Genomic DNA, 26,633 nt, shown 5'->3' on the forward strand with positions numbered 1-26,633 from the left:
TGGGGGGCCTGGGGGGCCTGGGGGCCCTGCCCAGGGCTCTGGTCGTACGCGGTCAGCAGACGTGAAGGGGTCGACCACCTCCAGCTACACGTGCTGTCACACCCCTAACACGAAGCCCTGGGCGCCCTCCTTTCAACACGCTGCCTGATTCCTAACTATTGTTGGTCAAAATAAAAGCACTGCTTTCTGGAGAACCACATCAGAGCTCAGCATGGCTCTGAGTGAGCGGCTGGGCAAGAGGACGGAGCTCACGCCTGGGTCCACCCTGGGGCCTTCGTCACATGACAACTGGGAAGATTTTATACTTCTCGTCCGTGTTTGTAAGGGAACGAAGCTTACTGAGGAAACACTGGCAGAGAGAAAACAAAGGGACAGACAATCACAGAGACAGCAGCTAGCGTCTGTGCCTGGCGGTGCAAACCCGCATGACGGCCACACACACACACACACACACACACGCGTGTGGTGCACGCCAGCAGGGGCTCCCTCACGCCAGGATCACTCGAGTCGTGGCTGCAAAAGGCTCACGATCCTCCTGGTCTGGATGCACCACGAGGCACCCACAAGCCCAGTGCAGAACAACGGACTCCAATTTCCCACTTTATAAACATCGTACGCGTCGCCCCGCACCCGGTTTCCTTTGAACGGATTCCCAGGAGCCCTCCTGACACACAACCCGCCCGCGGGTGCCAAGCACCTGCCTCACAGCACCAAGTGTCAACTTCGGGAGAATCTCTGCCAGTTTGGTGAAAGGAGACTGTTTCCATACTTGCTCTTTCACCACCAGGAAGTAAAACGTTTTCCGTATTTTTATGTCCAATTGCACTTCCTCTCGATCTGCCCGTGGCCGTGGCTCGTTTTTCCTACTGGGGCTACTGGGCTCAAGGGACCCACTCCCTCGGCCCCAGTTGGCCCTCACCGACTTCTCGGTGGACTCCACGTTCCACCGAGGCTGCAGATCTCGGCCACGTGTGCACCCAGGGCTCTCTTGTTTCCTGCTATATAAATAGCCTTTTATGTTTTCCCCTGATAACATCATGTGCTCATTAGAGAAGGAAAAAAAGGGAGTAAACTCAGCACCAAGATAGCCCCGTTAACGTTCTGCAGGGTTTCCTTACAGACCTTTTCCCCAGTTACCTAAATTTCTTCTACGACTGTGTTGACGTGTCGTTAGGTGTGTGCAGTTTACTACGTCACTTCCTAACAGTAAACGGTGCAAGGAAATCTTCTTTAGAATAAGGCAGAGCTACCATTTCTGTTTCCTCGTGTTCAGTCACAGTCTTTCTACCATGTCCAGAGGGTAGGAGCTGTAGCCCAGCTCAGCCCAGTCCCTGCATCCCTGTGTCCTCAGCTCCGTCCGCAGGGTCAAGGTAAAGCCCTGAGCAGAGGGGGGCTCCCGGCACTGCCATCTCCCTGCCCCAGCCGGCACTGGGCCCGTGTGCGTGTGGAAGGTTCTCCCCAGCCTGGCGTGTGCAGGTGGAACACGATCAGGGTCGCTATCGGAGGTGCTTCTGGATAGAGAGCTTTGGTTTCCGGCCTGAGCTGCAGCCAGGACCCCTGGGGCTGGCAAGGAGCTCCCTGGCGATGGAAACCAGGCTTCACGCAGGGCAGGGAGGGTGGCCATGGCTGGCACGGCCGAGGGAGGCCTCTTTCCTCTCGTCCAGACACGGAGGAGGCCTCTGAGGAGAAGCCGGCCGGGTGCGGCCCCTCTCCAGCCCGGGCCACAATCTGTGTGGCAGGAAGGGCTGGCCAGGGAAAGGGTTAAGTTTAATTCATCCTGATTTCTATTTAATATCACGCTCTCCCCCGGAGGAGCAGCAGCTGTGAGCTGATTGCCGCGCTCATTATGCAGCCTGTATTGCTAATGGCCTGTGACAAAGGCACGCGGCTTCCAGGCCTCACCCCCGAGAGCCAATTAAACACACAGACTCCCTTCCTGTTTGCTGCGCATTACAATGAAATTAAACTGAATTTCAAAATCATTTTCTCCTAAAGACATCTCATTACGATAATTAATGCATGCTATTCCTTTCAACTGAAATATTCATCGCGACCAGGGACTAAAATGTTTTACCGCTGACTGCCCTGCACTTCGCAGCGCTGCCGGCCCGGCGTTCAGCGAGCCCTACCATCTGCAGAATCCACAGGGCTTTGGTTCCTGTGCTTCAAAGAAAAGTTGCAGCTCTTTAGCTGCATTTAAAAATGAAACAGGATGGCCACCAGGAAGTCAGATTTCCAAGTCAGGACACTCGGAGGGCTACAGGAGGGACCCACAAAAAAGCAAGATTAGCTCAAAAGTAGTATTGCTTAAATACTGCATTTAAAGGACAATGATAGTGGTTGGCTGCCACCAGGCTGGCCCGTATGAACGCGAAGTTTACAAAGGGAAGCCAGGGCGTGTGTGAATGTGCCGCACGGACAGGTGGCCCGGGCTCCTGGGCCCCAACCACAGAGCCCTCTGCTGGCGCTGGCCAGGGCTCCTGGCACAGGCCTCTGCTCTGGGGGGCCCGAAATGGAGCCCCGAGGTCCCCCAGAAGAACCCCTCATGTGCCCCTTCCCCCTCAAGCCCCACCCAGCGGAGCCCCAGCACCCCGAGACCTCGGGGGGTCTGCACGTGGCCGCCGGCTCTGTCACCTGGTGACCTCAGGCCCACGACGGCGGCAGATTGGAGGTGATTTCTGCCCTTCCTAACCCGTGCGGCCTGAGCCCGTGGAGAAGACACGTGTGTGCTATCGGCCGGCCGCGGTTCCCCAAGGCGTTCCCAGGCCAAGGACACACCCACTGCGCGCCTCCTGCGCAGCCCGGCACGGCCGCCCCCCTCACGCGGACACACCCACTGCGCGCCTCCTGCGCACCCCGGCACGGCCGCCCCCCTCGCGCAGCGCCTCTCCTCAGCTCTGTGGTCCGCAGGGGACCTGGCGAGGGGTGCGTTTCTAACTATGAGGCCAGCACGTGACGGACGGGGGAACAGGCCTTCCTTTTCGGAAAATACTGCTTTAAGATTATTATTATGAAATAATGCATTTTCAGTACAAAACTTTTAGAAATACAGACAGGCAATAAGAAAAAGAGAAAGCCCAGAACCCCACCTTCTGGCTGTCACGAGCTGCTGTGCCGGTGTGTCGTGTGAACACAAACGCAGTGAATCAATGCAGCTGCAACCGTGAGTACACCCAGTACCTGCCGAATCGTCCACATGGATGGGACCGCTGGGACCAAGGAGGGGGGCGGGGTGGACGGAAGGGGTGGGGCTCCTCAGAGCGGGCCCCGGGTGCGCCTGCGGTGAGAGGGCTCCGAGGTTGGGGGGTGGGTGCCTGCCTGCCCACGCACAGACCCTGGGCTCTGGCTCCACGGGCTGCTCTAGCAGGCGAGAGAGTGCAGGGCAGGGAGTAACGTAACGAGGGACCCAAACCAAAGTGCAAACCAACCTCCTTCTATGAAAACGGGGGCGGGGTTACAAAGCAGGGGGTGGCGGCGGTGGGGAGGGCGGGGCGCCCAGGAGGGTCTCGGAGGCGGAGTGCAGTGGTCACTCGGGAAGGAGAGTCTTGACCCACGAGGGGCAGAGAGACCACCTCGTGCAGGGCTGCTGGGCCAAGGGACAGGACGGGAGCCTGGCCACAGGGCTGGGGGCTGCTAGCCCCCCTGCGGGTCATGGCCTCGGGACCTTCCTTCTAGAGGCCTCAGGGGGGCTGGGGTGCAGTGTGGGAGGTGCAGCCTTTAAGACGGGAGCACAAAGTGTACCCCACCCCATCTCTGCCCGCCAGGGAGGATTGTGGGGACGTCCCGGTGCGGTGGTACCCGGGTGACCCTCCCGTCCCCTCTGGACCCTCCTTCCTACCTGTTTTGAACCAGCCGTCCGAGGTGAAGGCGGTTTTTGTTTCCTCCGGCTTGTCCCAGTATTCCCGGAACACAGAGGGCCCCCTGACCAGGAGCTCCCCCTCCTTCTCTTCAAACCCTGGGGTCACCTGCAACAGGAGAGAGAGGTGGGCGTCAGAGCTCGCCCCTCCAGGGCACGTCTCCACCTGCCCCCGCCCCTCCCGAGGCCCACACGCTCTCCTGAAATTAGACACTTGGGTGGGAAAGACGGCAAACGCAGCTTTCCGTGCCCACCTCGGTCACGCCGGCCGCCACCTCCGCGCCTGCCCCGCCCGGGGGGCTGTCCACCTCGCTTCCACAGAGCTCGCTGCTGGGCCCCATTTGCCTGACTGTCCACCTCCAAAGGCCACGCTCCCGTGAAACTCTGTCTTCAGGGTGACTCTTGGACCGACTGCGGACACGGGAGGAGAGGGCAAGCTGCCCACACCTGCCATGGCTGCTGGAGAAGCTCGGGGTCGGCAGCTTCGGGGTAGGAAGGGAGCCCACAGGGCAGCCCGTTAAGGAGGGAGAGCCGGGCGCCTAGGACAGCGAGGTGGTCAAGAAGCAGGGATCTCAGCGTTTCCCCTGCTGGGAGCACAGCGAGGGCGGGAAGGGGGCTGCGTGTTAGAGGACATGGAGTCGATGTCTGTGATGCCAGGAAAGGATACAGCGAGGCGGCACCACACGCCGCGGGGCCCAGCGAGCCCCTCGGGTGCACCGTCGCTGGCTCCGTGCTCACAGAGTTGGCTGACAGTTAACTGTGACCCATGAGATCAAGTGCCGTACAGGCCTGTTCAGCTCATCAGCTCCCACCTGGGATGAACTTTCCTGGGGAAAGAATATCCCCCTCTTTTAAAAAAAATCAGAGCCCCTTTGAAACGTGCTGTAAAATCGTCTGAGTTGTTTGTCTGAGGCCTGGACGGCAAGCTGGACGCCCCCGGGGCCAACCCTGCAGGCAGAGGGTGAGGAGAGTCTGCCCCACAGCAGCTCTGTTCCCAAGCCTTGCTGTCGACTCATCACCCTGGTTCTCACACAGGAGTGATGTCACCGAGGGGACCGGGCTGCATGTTCTGGGCCCAGCCGAGCTCCTGCCATCAGCCTGCTCAGAGGAGGTGTTTGTTCAACTAAACTGCAGGCTTTATTTGTATTTCACCATTTTTTCCACTGCCATCCTTTATCTCCTCCACTGCCAAGGTCAGCCTGGCCATGGGGTGGCACACCTGCCGGGCAGGTATACACGGCAAGGCAAAGGCTGTGAAAATAATCTGACGCGGAAACCAGCCCCAGAGATGGCAGGTTGGAACTGGCAGGCTTAAGTCAACTAGATAATAGTAAAACAAGAATACCAACACCCTCCACTGGAACTGAACAAGGTCCAGAGTCTCATTACACGATGTCCAAAATGTCTAGGACACAACACGAAATTGCTCAGCACATGGAAAGCCAAGCAAGTGTCCACCCTTATGGAAAAAGGCCATCAGTGCAGGACAACACCAGACGGCACAGATGCTGGGAGTGCCTGAGAAAGACGTGAAAGCGCATGTCATCAATGTGCTCCAACAAGTAAGGGAGAAAACACTGCAAATAAGCGGGAATATAAAGTCTCAGCAGAGAAATAAAAGACACAGAGCAGAACCAAATGGAAATGTTAGAACTGAAAAACACAACAACAGAAATAAGAAAAATTTGCTGGATGGGCTCAAGAGCAAAACGGAGATTACAAAGCAAAGAATCTGAGAATTTGAAGACAGAACAATAGAAGTTACCCAATCTGAACAACAGAGAAAAAACTATTGGAAAAATTGAACAGAGTCTCAGAAGCCTACACCAACACCACAAGGGCTAACAGTCACACTGTTGGATTCCCAGAAGAGAAGCTAGGGGCAGAAAGATAGTTGATAAAATTTGGCTTAAAACTCTTCAAGTTTGGTGAAATACATTAATGTGCAGATTCAAGAAGCCCCATGAACCCCAAGCAGGACAAGCCCAGACACATCACAATCCAATCACTGAAAACTAAAAAGAAAGACAAAAATCTTGACAGCAGAGCATAACTTAGAGGCATTCCAACGACTACTGACTTCTCAGCAGAAACAATGGAGGCCAGAAAAAAGTGGAATAACATATTTTTTAAGTGTTGAAATAACTGTCAACCCAGAATTCCAAATCCAGTGAAAATAACCTTCAGGAATGAAGATAAAGTGAGGACATTCTTAGATGAAGAAAGAAGAGAATTTGTCGTCAGCAGATCTGACCTAAAACAAATGACTACAGAGTTTTCAGTCAGAACAGAAATGACACCCGAATGAACCTGGAAGATCAGAAGTAAAGGAAAAGCAACAGAACTGGTAAATATCTGGTTGAATAAAACTGACTATTCTTTTCCTCATGAGTACTTTAAAAATATTTTGACCATTGAAAGCAAAAATTGTAACATTGTTTAATGGAGCTTACCGTATACATAGACGTTACGTATGACAACAACAACCTAAAAGGGAGAGGGCAAAGTGACCCACAGAGTGGTGACAAAGATTGGAACATATGTATATGTATAACTGATTCACTTTGTTATAAAGCTGAAACTAACACACCATTGTAAAACAATTATACCCCAATAAAGATGTTAAAAAAAAAAAAACTAACCTCATTTCCATAAAGACAAGCAAAAGGAAAAAAAAACCTTTAAAAAAAAATCCAGTTTTAGCAAGAACTTGGCTAAGTCAGTGTAGTAAGAGGCCCCCTCCACCCTGATATCTGCTCACCCTCATATCTGACCAGGTTCCTCATCCCCCACCATCTCGCAGTTGATGTCTGACCACCAGGCTTTCAGAGATCCTGTTAGGTCGGTTTAGCCAGAATCCCCCTGACCCTTGATGTTTCCTCTTTGCAAATTTCCATCCAATGACTCCACCTGCTCCTTGGCTGTGAACCCACACTTGCCGATGCTGTATCTGAAGTTGAGCTCAATCTCTCTCCCCTCCTGCAAATCCCACTGCAGTGGCTCCTACACCCATCGTGACGGTCCTGAGTCGGCCTCATCATCTTTTTTTTTTTTTGCAGTACGCAGGCCTCTCACCACTGTGGCCCCTCCCGTTGCGGAGCACAGGCTCCAGACGCGCAGGCTCAGCGGCCATGGCTCACGGGCCCAGCCGCTCCGCGGCATGCGGGATCCTCCCTGACCGGGGCACGAACCCGCGTCCCCTGCATTGGCAGGCAGACTCTCAACCAATGCGCCACCGGGGAAGCCCACCTCATCATCTTTAACATGAGTGATGATTAATTTTTCTTTGACAGTACATGTAGTAGGAGTTCTGTGTTCTTCTGGAAGTGTCAAAATGTTGAGTCTAAGTAGATTTCAAAAAGTGAAGTATGTATTTTGTAGTCCCTAGAACAACTACTAAAAAACTAGAAGACATGTGTTCAAAAAGTCAACAGATAAATTAAAAGGGAATACTAAAAAATTGACCCCAAAGAGGGCAGTTAGAGGGAAGTCAAGCAATGAGAAACCAAGGGACAGAACAGTAAGCAAATAACAAATGAGAGGCTTAAATTCAAACATATCAATAGTCACATTAAATGCACATGGTCTAAACTGGCCAATTAGAAGACAAACTTCAGATTAGATTAAAAAACATACATCATGCAACTGTGTGCTGTCTATGAGAAACTCATTTCAAATACAGTTACGTGGTAGGTTAGAAGCAAAGGGATGGAACCATATATACCATACAGACATCGATGAAAGGAATGGAAGTGGGTATATTAGTACCAAACTAAATAAACTTAACAGCAGAATGTTAGCAGCAGCAGTACATGATGATAAAAGTCAATTCACCAAGAAGGCATAGTAATTATAAGTGTGTGTTCACCAAGCAACAGATTTTCAAAATTCATGAAACAAAAAACTGATAGGAGGGGGCCTCCCTGGTGGTGCAGTGGTTAAGAATCCACCTGGCAATGCAGGGGACACGGGTTGGAGCTGGGGTCCAGGAGGATCCCACATGCCGCAGAGCAACTAAGCCCGTGCGCCACAACTACTGAGCCTGCGCTCTAGAGCCTGTGATCCGCAACTACTGAAGACCGTGCGCCTAGAGCCCGTGCTCCGCAACAAGAGAAGCCACCGCAATGAGAAGCCCGCGCACCGCAATGAAGAGTAGCCCCTGCTCGCCACAGCTAGAGACAAGCCTGCACGCAGCAACAGAGGCCCAACGCAGCCAAAATTAAATAAATAAATGTATAAAAAAAAACTGATAGAAGAAATAGACAGATAATTATAACTGGAGAATTCAACACTCCTCACTTGGTGCTTGAACTAGTAGTCAGAAAACCAGTATGGCTTTGAGAGACCTGAACACTACCATCAACCTTCTTCATCTAACTGACACTTACACCCCAACCAAAACCAGCAGAATACACACTCTGTTCAAGTGCACTAGAACAGTCACCAGGAAAGACCACATTCTGGGCCATAAAACACAGCTTAACAAATTTTTAAAAATTGAAATAATATCAAGTATGTTTTCTGACTGTAGTGGAATTAAACTGGAAATCAATAACAGAAAAATTGAACAACACACTTCTAAATTATCCATGAGTCAAGAAGAAGTCTTAAGGAAAATTAGAAAATTAGAAAATATTTTGAACTGAATGAAATTAAAACACAACATATCAAAATTTCAGGGGTAGGGGCTTCCCTGGTGGTGCAGTGGTTGAGAGTCCGCCTGCCTATGCAGGGGACATGGGTTCGTGCCCCGGTCCAGGAAGATCCCACATGCCGTGGAGCAGCTATGCCCGTGAGCCATGGCTGCTGAGCCTGTGCGTCCAGAGCCTGTGCTCCGCAACGGGAGAGGCCACAACAGTGAGAGTCCCGCGTACTGAAAAAAAAAAAAAAAAAAAAAAAAAAAAAAAAATTTCAGGGGTAAAGCTCAAGCAATGTTTAGAGGGAAGTTCATATCATTAAATGCACATATTAGAAAAAAAGAAAAAAATCTCAAATCAATAACCTAAAGTTTTACCTTAAGAAACTAGAAAAAGAGAAAAAGAAGCCAAAAGCAAGCAGAAGAGAAGAAACAATTAAGATAAAAACTGAAACCAATAAAAATTGAAAAGAGGGACATCCCCGGAAGTCCAGTGGTTAAGGCTCCGCCTTCCAATGCAGGGGTGCAGGTTTGGTCCCTGGCCAGGGAGCTAAGATCCCACATGCTGCCGGTTGTGGCCAAAAATTAAAAAAAGAAAAAAAATTGAAAAGAGAAAAATAATGGAGAAAATTCAATGAATCCTCAAGTGAATTCTTTGAAAAAAGATTTTAAAAATGGATAATCTTCTAGCAAGAATAACAAAGGAAAAATAAATAGAAGACATAATTTATCAACATGAGTTGTGGGAAGTGTATCACTTCAGACTATGCAGACATTAAAAGGTCAATAAGGGAATAATACTGTGAAAAACTCTATGCTCATCAAGTATTCAATTTCTCAAAAACCACAATCTACCAAAACTCACCCAAGATGCAATAGATGACCTGAATAGTTCTTTAACTATTAAAGAAACTGAATTCATAGTTAAAACCTTCCAAAAGAAGAAACCTCTAGGCTCAGACGGTTTCAGTGGAAATTCTATAAAATATATAACACCAATTATATGCAATCTCTTCCAGAAAGTAAAAGAGGAGGGAATACCTCCCAACTAATTTTATGATGCTTACATTACCTTGATACCCAAATCAGAAAGAATTTGCAAGAAAACTACAGAGCAAAATCCCTCATGAACAGAGATGCAAAGATCCTCAACAAAACGTTAGTAAAGCAAATCCAGTACTGAATAAAAAGAATGACCCCCCCCACGGCCAAGTGGGGTCTGTCCTGGAATCACCAGGGAAATCATCCGTGCCGTCCACCATACCAGCAGCCTAATGAACAAAACCCAATCAATGCAAAAAAGACATGTGAAAATATCCAAAATCCATTCATGATAAAAAACACTCTCGGACTTCCCTGGTGGCGCAGCGGTTAAGAATCCGCCTGCCAATGCAGGGGACACAGGCTCGAGCCCTGGTCCGGGAAGATCCCACATGCCGCAGATGGAGCAACTAAGCCAGTGTGCCACAACCACTGAGCCTGTGCTCTTTGCCCGTGAGCCACAACTACTGAGCCCATGCACCACAACTACTGAAGCCCGCATGCCTAGAGCCTGCGCTCCGCAAAAAGAGAAGCCACCGCAATGAGAAGCCCGTGCACTGCAACAAAGAGTAGCCCCCGCTCGCCACAACTGGAGAGAGCCCGCGCACAGCTACAGACCCAACTCAGCCAAAAATAAAATATAAATAAATTTATATATTAAAAAAAAACTCTCGGCATATCAAAAATAGAATGGAATCTACAAAAAGCCTATAGCTACTGTCATGCTTAATAGTAAAAGACATTTGGTCTTTGCCCATAAATTGGAAATAGGACAAGGACATCCACTCTCACTATTCCTATTTGGAATCATACTGGAAATCCTACTCAGGACAATTAGGCAAGAAAAAGAAATAAAAGGCATACAGATTGGAAAAGAATAAATAAATCTGTTCTATTTGCAGAAAATAATTGTGTATATAGAAAATCTCAAGGAATTAAAAAAAAAATCCTCCTAAAACTGAAAAACAAATTTACCAGGATTACTACAGGATACAAAGTCAATACACTCGAATCAACTGTATTCCTATACGCTAGTGATAAACAATTAGAAACAAAAAATTCTATATTTACAATCATTGAAAAAGAAGAGGAAGAGGAGAAAGAGACGGAGAAAAGAAGAAATACTTAGGTATAAACCTAGCAGAACATGTTCAGGAGCAGCATGCTAAAAACCTCACACATCCACTCCCCCACACCCCCCCAAAGCAGACCTAAGTAAATGGAGAGGGGCACCATGTTCATGGATTGAAAAGAGTCATCGAGGTAAAGATGTTAATTCTTCCCAAATTGATCTATAGGTTTAATGCAACTGTGACCAAGATCCCAAAAGGATTTTTTGTAGATACAGACAAGCTATTTCTAAAATTGGTATGAGCAAGCAAAAGAACTAGAATAACCAAAACAAAAAACAAAAAACCCTGAACAAGAATAAAGTTGGTAGAATAACAGTCCTGAGGCTCACGATAAAGCCACAGGAGTCAAGGCTGTGGTGTCGCAAAGGAACAGACACACACACCAGTGGAGGAGAATATACAATCTATACATGAACCTGCTGAAACATGTAAAGTTGATTTTTGACAAAATTGCAAAGAAGAAAGGGTAGTCTTTTCAGCAAACAGTATTTGAACAACTGGATATGGAAAAAAATAAGCTCCAACTAAATTTCATATGTAATGCAAAAATTCACCAAAATGCACAATAGATATAAATGTAAGCCGTAAGACTATAAAACTTCCGAGAGAAAACCTTTGTAACCTGGAGTTAGAGATAACACCAAAAGCGCGATCCATAAAAGTAAGAGAAAGAGAGAAATTAGACCTCATGAAAATTAAAAACTTCTGCTTTATGAAATACAAGATAATGTAAAGACAAGCCACAAACTAGGAGGAAATATTGGCAAATCAGATATCCGACAAAGAACTCTTGAAACCCAACAGTAAGAAAGTAACCAGAGGGGAAGTGGGCAGAGCAAGAAACACCAGGAATCCAGCTCCCACCTGGACAGCAACTGCACAGGCAGGATCTGTCTGATGTAACTATTTTTGAAACCTGGAGTCTGTTGAAGGCTTGCAACTTCCAGGGGAAGGCTTGGAGGGTAAACTGTGGTTAATTTTGGTCATTTTCAGCTCTTAGCTCTGTAGCAGCTACCGCCCCCCCGCCCCCGCAGGCAGCTGTGCACGTATTCCTAGAGCAGCTTGCAGACAGACTGTGGAAGCCGGGGTGGGCAAAACGGACGCAGATCTTCAATAAGATTACGTCAGCAGATTTCTCAGCAGAACTTTGGAAGCCAGAAGCAGTGCACCCATATATTCAAAGTGCTAAAAGAAAAAAAAGTTGACAAAGAATCCGATATCCACTAAAAATGTTCTTCAAAAGTGAGGGAGAAATTAAGACATTTCCAGATAAACAAAAGCTGAGGAAGTCTGTGACCACTAGACCTGCCCTGCAAGAAATGCTCAACTGAGTCCTGCAGGTTAAAAGAAAGCACCTAGTCAGTACACCGAAGTTGTATGGAGAAAGAAAGATCGCAACAGAAGTAAATACACTTACTATGACACATTGTTTTCTACATGATTTAGGAGACTAACACATTAAAAAAATTATGTGTAAAAACTAGTATTACAAACTCTGGTTTGTAACTCCAAATCTTGTTTTCTACGTAATTTAGGAGACTAATACATTGAAAAGAATTAACTTATGTTTTAGGGCACAGAACGTATAAAGATGTAATCTTGTGACATCAACAGCTGAAAGGGGTAAGGACACAACTGTAAAGGAGCAGAGTTTTTGCATGTTATTAAAGTTAAGCTGGTATAAATCCAAATTAGTGTTAAAATTTTTAGAAAGATAAATGTAATCCTTGTGGCAACCACAAAGAAATTAGCTGGAGAAAATACACAAAAGGAAATGAGAAAGGAATTTAAACATTTCACTACAAAAAATCAACTAAGGGCTTCCCTGGTGGCGCAGTGGTTGAGAGTCCGCCTGCCGATGCAGGGGACGCGGGTTCGTGCCCCGGTCCGGGAAGATCCCACGTGCCGCGGAGCGGCTGGGTCCGTGCGCCATGGCCGCTGGGCCTGCACGTCCGGAGCCTGTGCTCTGCAACGGGAGAGGCCACAACAGTGAGAGACCCGCATACCGAAAAAAAAAAAATCAACTAAACACGAAAGAAGACAGAAATGCAGGAAATTAGGGAGCAAAAAAAGCTATATGGCACATAGAACACAAATAGCAGAAGTAAGTCCATCCTTATCAGTAATTACTTTAAACGTAAATGGATTAAATTCTCCAGTCTAAAGACAGATTGGTGGAATGGATAAAAATCCATGATCCAACGACAGTAGACCCTTGAGCAATGTGGGAGTTATGGGCAGAGACGCACCACACAGTTGAAAATCTGCATATAACTTTACAGTCAGCCCTCTGTATCTGTGGTTCCACATTCATGGATTCAACCAACCGTGGATCGTGTAATACTGTAGTGCATGTTTACTGGAAAAAAAAAACCCCACATATAAGTGGACCCGTGCAAACCCATGTTGCTCAAGGGTCAGTTGTATAGCCTTCCTACAAGAAACTCACTTGAGATCCAGAGACACAGGTGGATGGAAAGTAAAAGGATGGATCAAGATATTCCTGCAAATAGCAACTGACCAAAACAGACCAGGGTGGCTGTACTAATGTCAGAGAAAAGAGACTTTATTCACACACCTAAGGACAAACCGTCAAAACATATGAAGCAAAAACCCTGACAGAACTGAAGGGAGAAATGGGCAGTTCTAACTGAGTTCCATTCTACCTTAGAAATCCACATCCCTGTGTCCTCTTCCTCAGCACTCCCCAGCACTGGGTGCCCTACAGGGACCTCTTATCACAGTCACTCTTCTGTCTCAGGGCAGGCATTCTGGGTATTGCACATCACCTGTTCAAGTCACTGTGTGCTTGTGTCCTGACAATACCTACTGTGTGTTAATTTACAGACACGCTCACCCAACCCTGTGCTGCATTCACTCCAGCTCCTGTCGTCTGTGGACCCTCCCTTTATTCCTCCATCATGCTGGACCCACAGCCAGGTGCATGCTGACCGCAGGCGAGCAGGCCTGTATGGTGGGCAAGAAGCGGACCAGAGCTCATCCAGTCAGAGCGGACTTCCTGCCCACCCCCAGCACTGAGTCCTAGATTCCTGATTTCATATGGTAAGAAAAGATATTCACAAGCTTCTTCCAGGCAAGTTGCATGAAATGCAAGATACTAACTTTTGAACTCCACAGAACACTTTTTCACGTTTAGGATCTCTGAAATTGGGCTGTGCCTCGCCACGGATGGGACATGGATTTGGCGAACAAGGATGACCACTGTCCACGGACACTGCTCTGCCCCTTCCCGTGACACGCAGACCAGCCCCCGAGCTCGGGAGCTGCTGGCATGCAGGCTCTGTGGCCACAGACACGCGGAGCATAGAGTCAGGGTCTTCTGGAACCGGAACCAACTCTCTGAACGGAATCCCCTCAAGACCCCTCACCTACCCAGCGCCACCCACTCAACACTCCATCTGAGCGTGTTCCTACGTTCACCTAATACGCCCATCCTGGGTTCAATGCCACAAAGACACACCTACCCACCAATTCTAATTTTTGTACAGATCTGCCAGGGAGTCTCTGGTCTACAGAAAGCAAGTATCAAGAAACTAAGACATGGGACTTCCCTGGCGGTCCAGAGGTTAGGACTTCACCTTCCAATACAGGGGGTGCGGCTTCCCTGGTCTGGGAGCTAAGATCCCACATGCCTCACAGCCAAAAAACCAAAACAGAAGCAATACTGTAACAAATGCAATAAAGACTTAAAAAAATGGTCCACTTCAAAAAAAAAATCTTTAAAATAAAGAAACTAAGACACGTCACCATTTTCTTTATGCCAGAGAAAAACAAGGCATTTTTTCATTTCTTCAGGGAGGGGGAAAGTGAACCACCAATTCGAAGTTCTAATAACAAACAACCTAAAATAATGCGTAACCATAAACGCTGCCTTCGACTCAAATCCGTCCTGCGTATCACCAGGTCACAGGCAGAGCCAGGGCGCTGCAGGTTTCTGCCGCCATGCCTCAGAACCACGTGGAGTTACACTACCCGTCCATGGCACTGGGCGGGCAGTCCCCGTACTCTGGGGACCCAGCTTGGGTGCAGGGGGCAAGGCACGCATCCAAAACCCGGACTCCCGGCGACTGCGTGGCTTCAGACCACACCTGCCATCCACCCTGCAGTGAAAAGTCTGGGTGCCCTCACAGGGGACCCCGTTCGGGTGCACAGGAACGTCTTGACCCAGGGCACCCACACCTGACACATGTACTCCTCGTTCGAGGGCCACTCTGTCATTGGGCGGCCAGGGCCGTGCCCAAGAGCTGCCGGTGTGAGAACACGTGCTTCCTCATCTGAAAGCATCTCAGAGGCGGGAGTTGCTGTAAAGTCCCCGGTGGAACCATGACCCAAGCTCCAAGGAGGGGGAGTTGAGCTGGCGGAAGGTGTGGGAGCCCAGGTGAGGGGGCAGGACCGGGGCAGGGGCAGAACCGGACACACGGCAGAGCCTGTCCCCAAAGGCCTGGCGCCTCTTGGGCCGCGGGCCCCGCTCCCAATGCATCCTGATGGGAGGGCTGTGTAGCTCACTGCCCACTGCCCAGCCCCAGGACAGGAGCCGGTCCTCACAACACGGAGGATGAAGCCAACAGAGGGGGCGGGGTGGCTCCAGGGGGACATTAAAAGCACAGTTGGGGGCAGGCAAGCGGCTCAGGGTGCTAAGTGCTCCAGATGCTCACCTGGCACGTCAGGGGGCCTACTGGACCCGCTTTCCTGTGTGAAAGTCCTCACTTAGGGTCCTGCCACCTCCTACCAGGCCCTTGGAAAAGAGGTAGTGGACCCACCTCACCCTAAGAGGCAGAAGCACACGGCTGACGACGCTCAGCTGCTTGTCTGAAGCGAGTGCCTTTGTGGGGACAGCGCCCCACCACTCATCGCAGGGCAGCGCGTGCCCAGGCCCCACGGGGCCCCTGTCCCCGTCCCCACCTCCACGGTCCGTGCAGCAATCCATGGTCCATGGCAGCGACAGGGGAAGTGGCGAGAGGGAGCACGGGAGAGGCGGGTGGGGGGCGAGCACAGGCACCCACACATCAGCCCACTGTCCAGGGCGGCAGCTTGCACGTCAGCCACACGAAGTAACTGATTTTTTTTTTTTTTTTTTTGCAGTACGCGGCCTCTCACTGCTGTGGCCCCTCCCGTTGCGGAGCACAGGCTCCGGACACGCAGGCTCAGCGGCCATGGCTCACGGGCCCAGCCGCTCCGCGGCACGTGGGATCTTCCCGGACCGGGGCACGAACCCGTGTCCCCTGCATCGGCAGGCGGACTCTCAACCACTGCGCCACCAGGGAAGCCCAAGTAACTGATTTTAAGGGGATAAAAGAAAGCGGCGCTCGCTGCCGCTGTCCTCCTGCCCCAGCTTGTCCCACACCCCACGTGGGTGTCTGCATCCTCTGCAAGACAAGAGGATTCCACGTGAGGCCTGGTCACCTCTGCGTTACACGGCAGTGTGGCCCGTATCTGTCAATAGACCCGTCTCTGCTGGCTGGCATTTGGGTCTTACGTTAAGTGAGCAAATTGAAACAATAAATAGACAACTACACCTCAATAACTAAATTTAAAAAAAAGAGAAAGACCACACCACGTGCTTGCAGAGTTTGCCAGCTGGGAAGAGGGACAAAGCAGCATCGCAGCAAACAAAGCCCCCTACCCCATCCCCAGGGCCTCACGGGAGACGGCAGAGGACACCGTGAAGCTGGAACCACCTCACCGGGGCCAGGGGACCCTCACGCTGGGGGGAGGCTGCCCGCTTTTCCAGCCCCTGATGTCCCGCCGGACGAAGCGCAAGACTCAGGAAGCGATGGCTGCAGAGCCGTGGAGGCTGCGGCCAGGGCACCCGCACGCTGGGAGACACAGACGGGGATCCACGGCAGGAGCCCAGCCATGCTCTGCAGGGTGCGCAGGGGACCCTGACCGTACCCAGGACAAGGGAGCATCCCCTGAGCGTCGGGCATCCGGCCTCCACAGCCTCCCTCTGCCCTTGCTCTGGGCTGGCAGGAGTGGACCGGATTCTCCCTGCTGCCTGGGAGCACCCCTTTTTGCAGGGCTCCTGTCCTCCCCTGGGCCTCCGCTTTGCGGGACAGACACAGGCCCGAGAGCCCCCTGCTCACCACTCCTGATTCTCGGTGGTCGGTGCTTGCCAGAGAAGCAAGAGCTCTCAGGCTTCAGAGGCGGGGGACCCTGACCGCAGCGCTGCACCGCCTGGTGGGCGCCGTCACCGCTGCTGCGCTTCCTTCCCCAGGCTCCAGCCCGGGGGGGCTCCCCACGTGCGGGCTGGAGGAGAGAAGTAAGGAAGGGAGGATGGAGAGGCCCCAGCCACAGACCCCACAGAGAGCTCAGCCCCAGAGAGGCTTTGGCCCACCACCAGCCCCGCTGCCCCGCCGCGGGCTCAGCGCGCACGCCTGCCACGCTGCACACGTCTCCTTGGTCAATGCGCCTGCGCTGACCTTGCGCCTGCCATTTGGGTCAAAGGGCCTGTGACCATCAGGCTTAGGGGGTACTTCCAAGTTCAAGATGTGCCCTTATGACAAGCAAAGAGGACCCTGACCCCAGAGAGCCTGCAGTGGAGGGAGTCGCCACGCGGCATCATGGGGGGGGGGGCGGGGATAGCGGCAGGCAGGCAGTGAGAGGAGGACGGACGCTGCAGGAGCCCATGCTGGCCCGCATGGCGCCCTGACAGAGGGGAAGGGCAAGTGCACCGGGAAAGGGCGCGCGGGCTTTCTGCACACTGGTATTTTTGCAACTTCCCTGTAAGTTTGAAGTGATTTCCAATTAAATGTTAACAAAAACCTTGAAGCACACCGCCTGCAGCTCCCCAGATTTCAGAACATGAAAGAGTCCCTGCCGTCAGGACCTGCCGAGCGTGGGGGCGATCAGAAGCGAGCGGGTGGGTTTTCGCTGCGAGTCCCGTCAGGGACAGAGCCAGCACCTTCCAGGCCAGGCGAGCAGCCGGCGTCCTCCTCACCGCCACCGTCAGCAACGGGGAGTGCCTGTGACGTCACAGAAGCCGAGCGCAGGCGCTTCCTCAGCAAGGCCTGAGCCTGGTTCTCCTGCCTTCGGGGCGCACCCCGTCCCGGCCCGTCCTGCGCAGCGCGGGGACCCAGGCGGGGGCTCCACGGAGGTCTCGCCCGCCTGAGTGTGGAGTCTGGCCTTGTTCCCCTCTAAGGGTCCCGGGGGCGGGGCGGTGAGCAATACCCCCAGCTGGGAGGCGGCTCCTGGGGAAAGCCACGGGAGCGGGGGAGTGCCCCTGTCGTGCTCCCAGCAGCGGGGAGGGGGGGACGGCGGTGGCCTCTGACCAGCCGGGGAGCGAGCCCAGGCCCAGGCCCACCCCAGCCCCCGGGGGCAACCGGCCTGTGATTGCGCTCTCCGCCCCGGGCCGTCATCGGCCATGGAGACGGCTCCATTCTGGACCGTGTGTCTCACTGACCCCTCGACTGAGTTGGAAACGTTCTAGAGCACGCCGCCGCGAGCTCCAGGTCTCCTTACCTTCACGTTTATGAGGCCTCGCTTGTGGCCAGCAGATCGTCATCCCTGCCCTGTCTCCACCGCCCCCGAGCCCCCACACCGTGGACCACGCGCTTCCTTCTCAGACCGTCAAGATGCTCAGGGCCAGGCTGCCACCTATTCTGAGCGCGTTTCACTGAGGAAACCCCTACAGCCCCCAGCAGGAGCCGGGTGAGGGGGCGGCTGCTTGCCCCAAGTTGCTAAACTTCAGTGCGACTGAGGAGGGAGACGCTGTCCAGCCGCACCTCCTGTCTGGTAGCATCCCTGCCGCACCCAGCATTACAGGTGCTCAGGCAGGGCAGTGCAGGAGCCCCCGCCGTCTGTGCTGCTACTGTCTGATGGGCCCACATGCCCCCGACGCTGCTCTGCTGGGGACCTCCTCCCAAGCGGGGTCCCCGGAACGACACCCAGAACCGACGGACCGAGCATCCAGCAAGGGGAGGCAGCCTCGTTACTGCAGGAGGGCTGGGCGCTGGGACAGGTGACTCGGGTGTGAGCACGAGTCCCCGAGGGGCAGAGAGGACCGCAGGGCACAGGCCAAGAGCCAGAAAAGGACCCTAAGCCATGGGCATGGCTGACGGCCCTGGACCGGCTGGGCTGACACAAGAGCCCAGGCAGCAGGCAGCCAGGGAGCGAGAGCCACGGCTGGGGACCTTGAGGCCACCCTGAAAGCTGCCCACACAGCGTGGGCGGGAGCAAGGCTGGTCTGGAGGGCCATCACGTGTGGGAGGAGAGGCCGAGGGGGCACGAGCCCAGCAAGGGGGTCCAGGTGAGAGGTTCTTGCGTAGACGGACACATACTTCTTGGTGTCATTTTTCATAAAATTACAGTAAAAACCACCCAAGTTGCGCCTACGTTCTCGAGCTAAGACATTCAACAACCATCTCTTGAATGCTGCCGTTTCCCACTGCAGACCGAGGCCCACAAGGGCAGGGCCTGTCCGCCGCCCCTCCCGGCACAAGTGAGAGGCAGGATCGCTGCTACTTTCAGCTTTTAAAACTTCTCAGGGTGACAGAGGTCAAGAGTATGTACATCCTCTGTGGAGAAAACAATCTCTCAAATCAAAATTCCACCTCCAGCAAAACCCGAACCTCTGCTGTGACCCTGATCACCCGTGACCAGCAGACCTGTGGCTGTGAAGCCCTCACTCTGCTATGACCCTGACCACTCGTGACCAGCAGACCTGTGGCTGCGAAGTCCTCACTAAAACGAGACAACAGTCCTCTCTTCCCGTTGCCCCCCGGAGCTTAGAACAGCACAGAAAGCAGGGAACAGTGACTTCCCAAGCGGGGAACCTCAATTTACAGCTTCCGTGAATCTGTCCAAATGGGCGACTGCAAGGCTGGGGGCCGCTGACACTGTCGGCGTCCACTCCGAGCGGGTGCCAGCATCCCGCCAGCGCAGAACTTTTAACAAGATCCTGCCGACAATGATCTCTGCTTGAACTCGGGCTCTCCTAGCTGAGGCTATCAGGACCCATCTCAACGTGGCCCAGAGGACAGAGCCCAGGAGGAGCCTGGCTGAGCGCGGGGAGCCCTGCTGGGCCTCACTCTGCACTGCACCGTCCACACGGCAGGCAACGCCCCAAACACCAGCACTGCCCTGAGTCGAGGCCCGCCAGCGGCGCCGCAGTTCAGGCCCGTCCCCGAGCGGTGGGGACTCAACCTCTGCCATCGGCCTCCTGGGTGGTCGTGGCCGTGTGATGCCCACGTGCCGCCAGAGAGAACACAGGGGCTCACCTTGGTGTCCTCCTCATTTCCCTCCGCGTGGACAACGTAGGGGTAGCCGTCCTTCTGCAGGTTTTCTGACACAATGCGCACCTCGACGCCGGGCAGCGGGGTCCCCACAGAGCCTGCAAGGGGCGGGGAGGCGCGAGGGAAAGAGGCGGTCAGCAGGATTCTGAAGGACAGAGCTGCACGCTGAGGTGCTCGGGTCTGCCTGACGTCACGTGCACACACGGAGGTGGGGGGATCCCGCGTGGATGTCACGTGCACACACGTGGGAATCCCGCCTGGACATGACGTGCGCACACAGGGGTCCTGCCCCTTCTCACGTGCACACAGCGGGGCGAAGCCCCAGGAGCCAGGAGCACAGCCTTAGGCGGGACACGCAGAGCGGCAGCCAGGGCCCCGAACACCCTACAGGGCCTCCAGGTCACTTCGGGAGGGCCGCCCGGCGCCCAGGGCAAGATGCAAGGGCACTTCTATCTCACTGGAGCGCCTGGCTGAGCGGTCAGGGCACTGATGACCGCAGTTTGTCGCTGGCGAGGGACTGCAGTGGGCCAGATGCCAGAGGGCGAGCGGGTCCTCCCGGCAGGGGTGACACAGCCAGCGTCCCGGCTCGCTAGTTAGGCGCCTGTGCGTGGCTCAGCGTCTTCACCCCCGTGTGGCTATAATCAGCTTTTGAAGCTGCAAAGGTTAGGGCAGGTGGTGCCCTGGCCGCAGTGGAGTCCCCGTGGCCACTGGAATGAAGAGCTGAGGCGGGGCAGAGGTTCCAGGGCCAAATGCTTCACTTCAAGGTCTCAGGCCCTTTTTTTTTTTTTTTTTTTGTGGCACGCGGGCCTCTCACTGTTGTGGCCTCTCCCGCTGCGGAGCACAGGCTCCGGACACGCAGGCCCAGTGGCCATGGCTCACGGGCCCAGCCGCTCCGCGGCATGTGCGATCTTCCCGGACCGGGGCACGAACCCGTGTCCCCTGCATCGGCAGGCGGACTCTCAACCACTGCGCCACCGGGGAAGCCCCTCAGGCCCTGTATTTTAACTGTTATCAATGAGGACTTGTCACAGGAGCAAAGTCCCGGGAAGCCCACTTGGCAAACTCCACGAGCTGCTTAGTGCTCTGGGATCCACACGCCTGGAAAGGTCTGCGACACAGGGCTCCGCTTGCTAGATGGCGCTGCCCTGTCCTCCTCAGCCCGTCTTCTGTCTGAGGTCCTGGGGGCCGCCCCCGCCGCATCTTCCTCCTCCTTCCTCCCCTTCTTCTCTTTTGCTTCCAAAGATTTAAAAACTACAGTGAAATCCATATATGATGCAGCTATTCACTATAAAGCCTAGGATTCAGGGGCATTCAGCACATTCACAACATCGTTCCATTAGCACCTCCATCTAGCTCCAGAACTTTCCATCAGCCCAGAAAGAAACCTGTCCCCGTCAGCTGTCGGATCTTCCCCCGACCCCAGCAACCACTAACCCATTCTCTGTGGACTTGCCCCCCGGATGTTGTGTATGAAAGGAGCCGCCAGGCATGTATCCTCCTCTCTTCCTGCTGGGGCCAGTGGCTGCACGAGTGCCAGGATGCTCAAGACGGGAGACAGCCTGGAACAGGAGGTGTTCCACCTCAGCTGCAGACAAGACACGAGGACCAGAGACAAGACCTAGGCTGTGAACGTGAGCTGGGGCCAAGCCCTGCCGTCCTGCAGGCTCTGCAGGACCCGGGGCCAAGGCGGCCACAGTCCCGACACTCGGGATGTGTTTCCCAGCAGACCTCAGCGTCGTAGCTTCCCTCTGGATCTGTCTCCAGTGAAGCGTCTGGCTCAGCCCTGTCGTCTGCGTTGCTCCTCCTTGGACCTCACGTCTGATAAGGACCGGCGGGGCCACAGCTCTCACTGCTTGGTTACAGACCAGGCCCAGGCATCTTGGAGATTTTCCCAGGTCTTCACATCACTCCCAATTGCTCATATTCCATGGCCAAATGTCAGCAGGCTGACCTAGGATTTAGCCCTCGGTGTGTGTGTAAAAGCCACAGAACAGAAGGTCTAAGGGAAGAAATGGGTTGATAAAGTGCAGGAGAGAAAGGCCGTGTGTAAGAGGACATCGGTCGGGCCCACTAGGCTGATGGTCCTTCTTCCTGGGCTCCCAGGCAGTAAGAGGATTTCTTGCTGTGTGAATTGATTTATCACTTTCTGAGACTGGTCAGGGTGATTCCTTTAGTATGTGGCACAAGTAAAGCGTCCCATGGACACACCTAGAGCCGTCAGGCGGAACGTGATGATTTCATCAGAAGTAAAGCGTCCCATGGACACACCTAGAGCCGTCAGGCGGAACGTGATGATTTCATCAGAAGTAAAGCGTCCCATGGACACACCTAGAGCCGTCAGGCGGAACGTGATGATTTCATCAGAAGTAAAGCGTCCCATGGACACACCTAGAGCCGTCAGGCGGAACGTGATGACTTCATCACAAGGCACTTCATTAAACCAAGTACAGAACCTTAAGCACGAGCAGCCGCCTCGCTCAGGAGTGAAATCTGCTCCGCCTCCCGTGTCCTCTGAGCTCTCGTCCCCGCAGTGGTGTGACGCCTGCTCAGGGCCAAGCCCTCCAGACGGCGACGCCTCCTGAAGTGTGAGCCCTGGGGACTCTCGGAGTACGAAAGCCCCTCCACGTCCCTCGTTTCGTGTTTGTAAAAAGACACTTTAGCCTCCTAAACCTTCCCTGAGATCCGGAGAGCAGACGGAGGCAGTTACTAATTAGAGAAACAGAGGAACACAGACACAAAGAAAAAGCAGTTACCTCCGAGCTCAAACAATAAATCGGTAATAAGACAGAGTCGTACCTCCTCCTCAAGGGACGTACACACTAATCTGACGCACATCTTGGAGTTGCTCCGCGTGAACTAAGTCCCCCACCCAGGTGGAGGATGGTGGCTACATGCTGAGACCCCCAGACTCGTTGGAACCAGAAGGCTGATGACTGATATTCCTGGGACACCACCCTGTCACCTCACCACCAACCAGTCAGAAGAATGTCACACATCCTGCAGCCCTCCCCGAAAATGTCGCCTTTAATAGCCCTTCCCTGAAAGCCATAAGGAGTCTGGGTCCTTTGAACACCAGCCAGTTGCTCTCCTTGCCTGGATCCTGCACTTTCCTTCACCACAACCCAGTGTCAGTAAATTGGCTCAGTTCAGTAACACTTACAGCAAGGAGGAAGCAGAGGCTCCATCCAGGCGCTGGGAACACAGGGAGATGTGGGGAGATGCTGTGGAGAAGGGAACCCTATGGGATCTGCTGTGGCCTCCAGGGAGGTGAGTAGCTGCCCTCAGTCCCACAGGACTGACAGTCACAGGGGCATGTCCCCACTTACCCACAACTTCTGTACAACTTGGCTGCAAACTGGGGGTTCCCTGGGCCCCTCCTGGGATTAAACGGTTTGCTAGAGCGGCTCGCAGAACCCAAGAAAACAGGTCACTTCCTAGAATATCACTTCATTACAAAGAATACAAGGTGGGAACAGCCAGATGGAAGACACACCTGTATCAAGTATGTGGGTGGGTGGGAGTCTCTAAACTTGCACACTCTCCAGGCACATCACACTCCAACACCAACCTGTGTTCACCAGCCTCGTTTTGGGTTTTTATGAAAGTTCTATTATGCAGGTACAGTTGATTAAATCATTGGCCACTGGTACTTGATTCAACCTCCAGCCCCTCTCCCATCCTAAGGAAGTCAGGACTGTCCCCCCTATTCAATGAAACCTGAACTGCTAAGAATGTCTATAAAGAAAACACTGACAGGGCTTCCCTGGTGGCGCAGTGGTTAAGAATCCACCTGCCAATGCAGGGGACACAGGTTCCAGCCCTGGTCCGGGAAGATCCCACATGCAGCGAAGCAACTAAGCCCGTGCACCACAACTACTGAACCCACAAGCCACAACTACTGAAGCCCGCACGCCTAGAGCCGATGCTCTGCAACAAGAGAAGCCACCGCAATGAGAAGCCTGCGCACCACAGCGAAGAGCAGTCCCTACTCGCGGCAACTATAGAAAGGCTGCGCACAGCAACTAAGACCCAACACAGCCAAAAATAAATAAAATAAATTTATATATAAAAAAAAGAAAACGCTGACAGAATTACAGCACCACTACCACAACAGTGGCATTAAAATCGCCACAAAAACACCTATGATTTGTTAAAGTTAGGTCTACAAACGGCAGAAACTGCTGTTTGGGCAGGGCAGCTGCTCAGACCCCAGAAGCCCCCGCCCCTACCCCAGTGGGTGGAACAGAGCAGGGCCAGCCTCCTACACCCAACTAGATGGAGCCCCGCCCACGCCAAGTGCACGCTGCCTGTCCCATGCACGTGATGCTACACCGCCCACGCCACGTGCACGCTGCCCCTCCAACACCGGGAGAAGCGGCCCCGCCCACACAACGTGCACGCTACCCCGCCCACACCGCGTGGACGCTGTCCTTCCCACGCCGCGTGACGCTGCCCCTCCCAGGCTGCCTGAGGCTGCCCCTCCCACGCAGCGGGACGCGGACCCTCCCAGACCGCGGGTCGTGGCCCCCCCAACGCGTGACGCGGCCCGGCCCACAACGCGTGATGTTGCTCCGCCCATACCACATACACGCTGCCCCTCCCACGCCACGTACACGCGGCCCCGCTCACACAACGGGCACGCTATCCCGCCCACACCGCGTGACGCGGCCCCTCCCACACCGCGTGGACGCTGTCCCTCCCACGCCGGACGCTGTCCCTCCCAGACTGCGAGACGCGGCGCCCCCACACCACGAGACGCTGCCACGCCCACATCACGTACACGCAGCCCCGCCCACACCGCGTGACGCGGCACCGCCAACATCACGTACACGCTGCCCCGCCCACACCACGTGCGTGCTGCCCTCCCCACACTGCGTGCACGCTGCCCCCCCAGACCGCATGACACGGCCATTCCCACAAGGCATAGACGCGGCCCCTCCGACACCGCGTGATGCAGTCCCTCCCAGACCATGGGATGGGGGCCTTCCCATCCCCCGTGACGCTGCCCCTCCCACGCCTAGCGCACACTGCCCCGCCCACGCCGCGTGACGCGGCCCCGCCCACACAACGTGCATGCTGCCCCTCCCACATCGCGTGCAGCTGTCCCTTCCACACCGCGTGATGCTGCTCCTCCCACACCGTGTGCACGCTGCCCCGCCCACACCGCGTGACGCAGTACCTCCCAGACCGCGGGATGGGGGCCTTCCCATGCTGCGTGACGCTGCCCCACCCACACCACGTGCACGCTGCCACGCTCAACCGCGTAATGCAGCCCCTCCCACACCGCGTGATGCTGCCCCGCCCACACCGCCTGACGCAGTACCTCCCAGACCGTGGGATGGGGGCCTTCCCACGCTGCGTGACGCTGCCCCACCCACACCACGTGCACGCTGCCACGCTCAACCGCATAATGCCGCCCCTCCCACACCGCGTGACGCTGCCCCACCCACGCCAGGTGCACGCTGCCCCTCTCACACCGCATGCACGCTGCCCCTCCCACGCCTCGTGCACACTGCCACGCTCACACCGCGGTGACCCGGCCCCTCCCACACCGCCTGACGCGGCCCCCACCCACACAACGTGCACACTTTCCCGCCCACACCGCGTGACGCGGCCCCTCCCCCACCGTATGGACGCTGTCCCTCCCACGCCGCGTGACACTGCCCCTCCCAGGCCACGTGAGGCGGCCCCTCCCAGACCGCCTGACACTGCCCCGCCCACACCGCGTGGATGCTGTTCCTCCTACGCCTGACGCTGTCCCTCCCAAATTGCGGGACGTGGCGCCCCCACACCACGAGACGCGGCCCCGCCCACACCGTGTGAGGCGGCCCCGCCCACACCGCGTGACGTGGCCCCGCCCACACAACGTGCACGCTGCCCCTCCCACATCTGACGCTGCCCCTCCCAGACTGCGGGACGCTTCCCCGCCCACGCCACGTACACGCGGCCCCGCCCACACAACGGGCACGCTGCCCCCCCCACACCACGTGACGCGGCCCCTCCCACACCACGTGGACGCTGTCCCTCCCACGCCTGATGCGGCGCCCCCACACCACGAGACACTGCCACGCCCACATCGCATGACGCTGCCACGCCCACACCACGTACACACAGCCCCGCCCACACCACGTGCGTGCTGCCCTCCCCACACCGCGTGCTCGCTGCCCCTCCCAGACCGCATGACACGGCCATCGCTGCCCCTCCCAGACCGCATGACACGGCCATTCCCACACCGCATAGATGCGGCCCCTCCCACACCGCGTGATGCAGTCCCTCCCAGACCATGGGATGGGGGCCTTCCCACCTCCCGTGACACTGCCCCTCCCACGCCTAGCGCACATTGCCCCGCCCACACCGCGTGACGCGGCCCCTCCCACGCCTCGTGCACACTGCCCCACCCACACCGGGTGACGCGGCCCCGCCCACACGACATGCATGCTGCCCCGCCCACACGACGTGCATGCTGCCCCTCCCACACTGCGTGACGCAGCCCCTCCCACATCGCGTGCACGCTATCCCTTCCACATCGCGTGCACTTTGTCCCTTCCACACCGCGTGATGCTGCCCCTCCCACGCCTCGTGCACGCTGCCCCTCCCACACCGCCTGACGCGGCCCCCACCCACACAACGTGCACACTGCCCCGCCCACACCGTGTGATGCGGCCCCTCCCCCACCGTGTGGACGCTGTCCCTCCCACGCCGCGTGACGCTGCCCC

At 54.7% G+C, this 26,633-nt stretch overlaps 1 protein-coding gene across 31 annotated transcripts in view; it reads right to left on the reverse strand.

Annotated features, from left to right (window-relative positions):
* Nucleotides 1-26,633, reverse strand: part of ACSF3 (acyl-CoA synthetase family member 3) — a 65,030-nt gene that overhangs the window by 12,931 nt on the left and 25,466 nt on the right. For 22 of the 31 annotated variants that reach the window (XR_012327907.1, XR_012327905.1, XR_012327906.1 and 19 more), the window contains 3 exons: nt 19,903-20,015; nt 3,839-3,965; nt 3,090-3,180 (listed from right to left, as the gene is read on the reverse strand). Coding sequence is in view for 25 of the 31 variants with exons in the window: in XM_073795696.1 (XP_073651797.1) it covers nt 3,090-3,180; nt 3,839-3,965; nt 19,903-20,015 (331 nt within the window). In the remaining 6 variants the exon portion in view is untranslated. Of the gene's footprint in view, nt 1-3,089; nt 3,181-3,838; nt 3,966-16,770; nt 16,934-19,902; nt 20,016-26,633 lie in introns of those variants that run through there. The other 9 variants (XM_033846309.2, XM_073795695.1, XM_033846314.2 and 6 more) reach the window with 3 other exon arrangements.

The sequence above is a fragment of the Tursiops truncatus genome, chromosome 19 (assembly GCF_011762595.2).
Source record: "Tursiops truncatus isolate mTurTru1 chromosome 19, mTurTru1.mat.Y, whole genome shotgun sequence".
Classification (NCBI taxonomy): Eukaryota; Metazoa; Chordata; class Mammalia; order Artiodactyla; family Delphinidae; genus Tursiops; species Tursiops truncatus.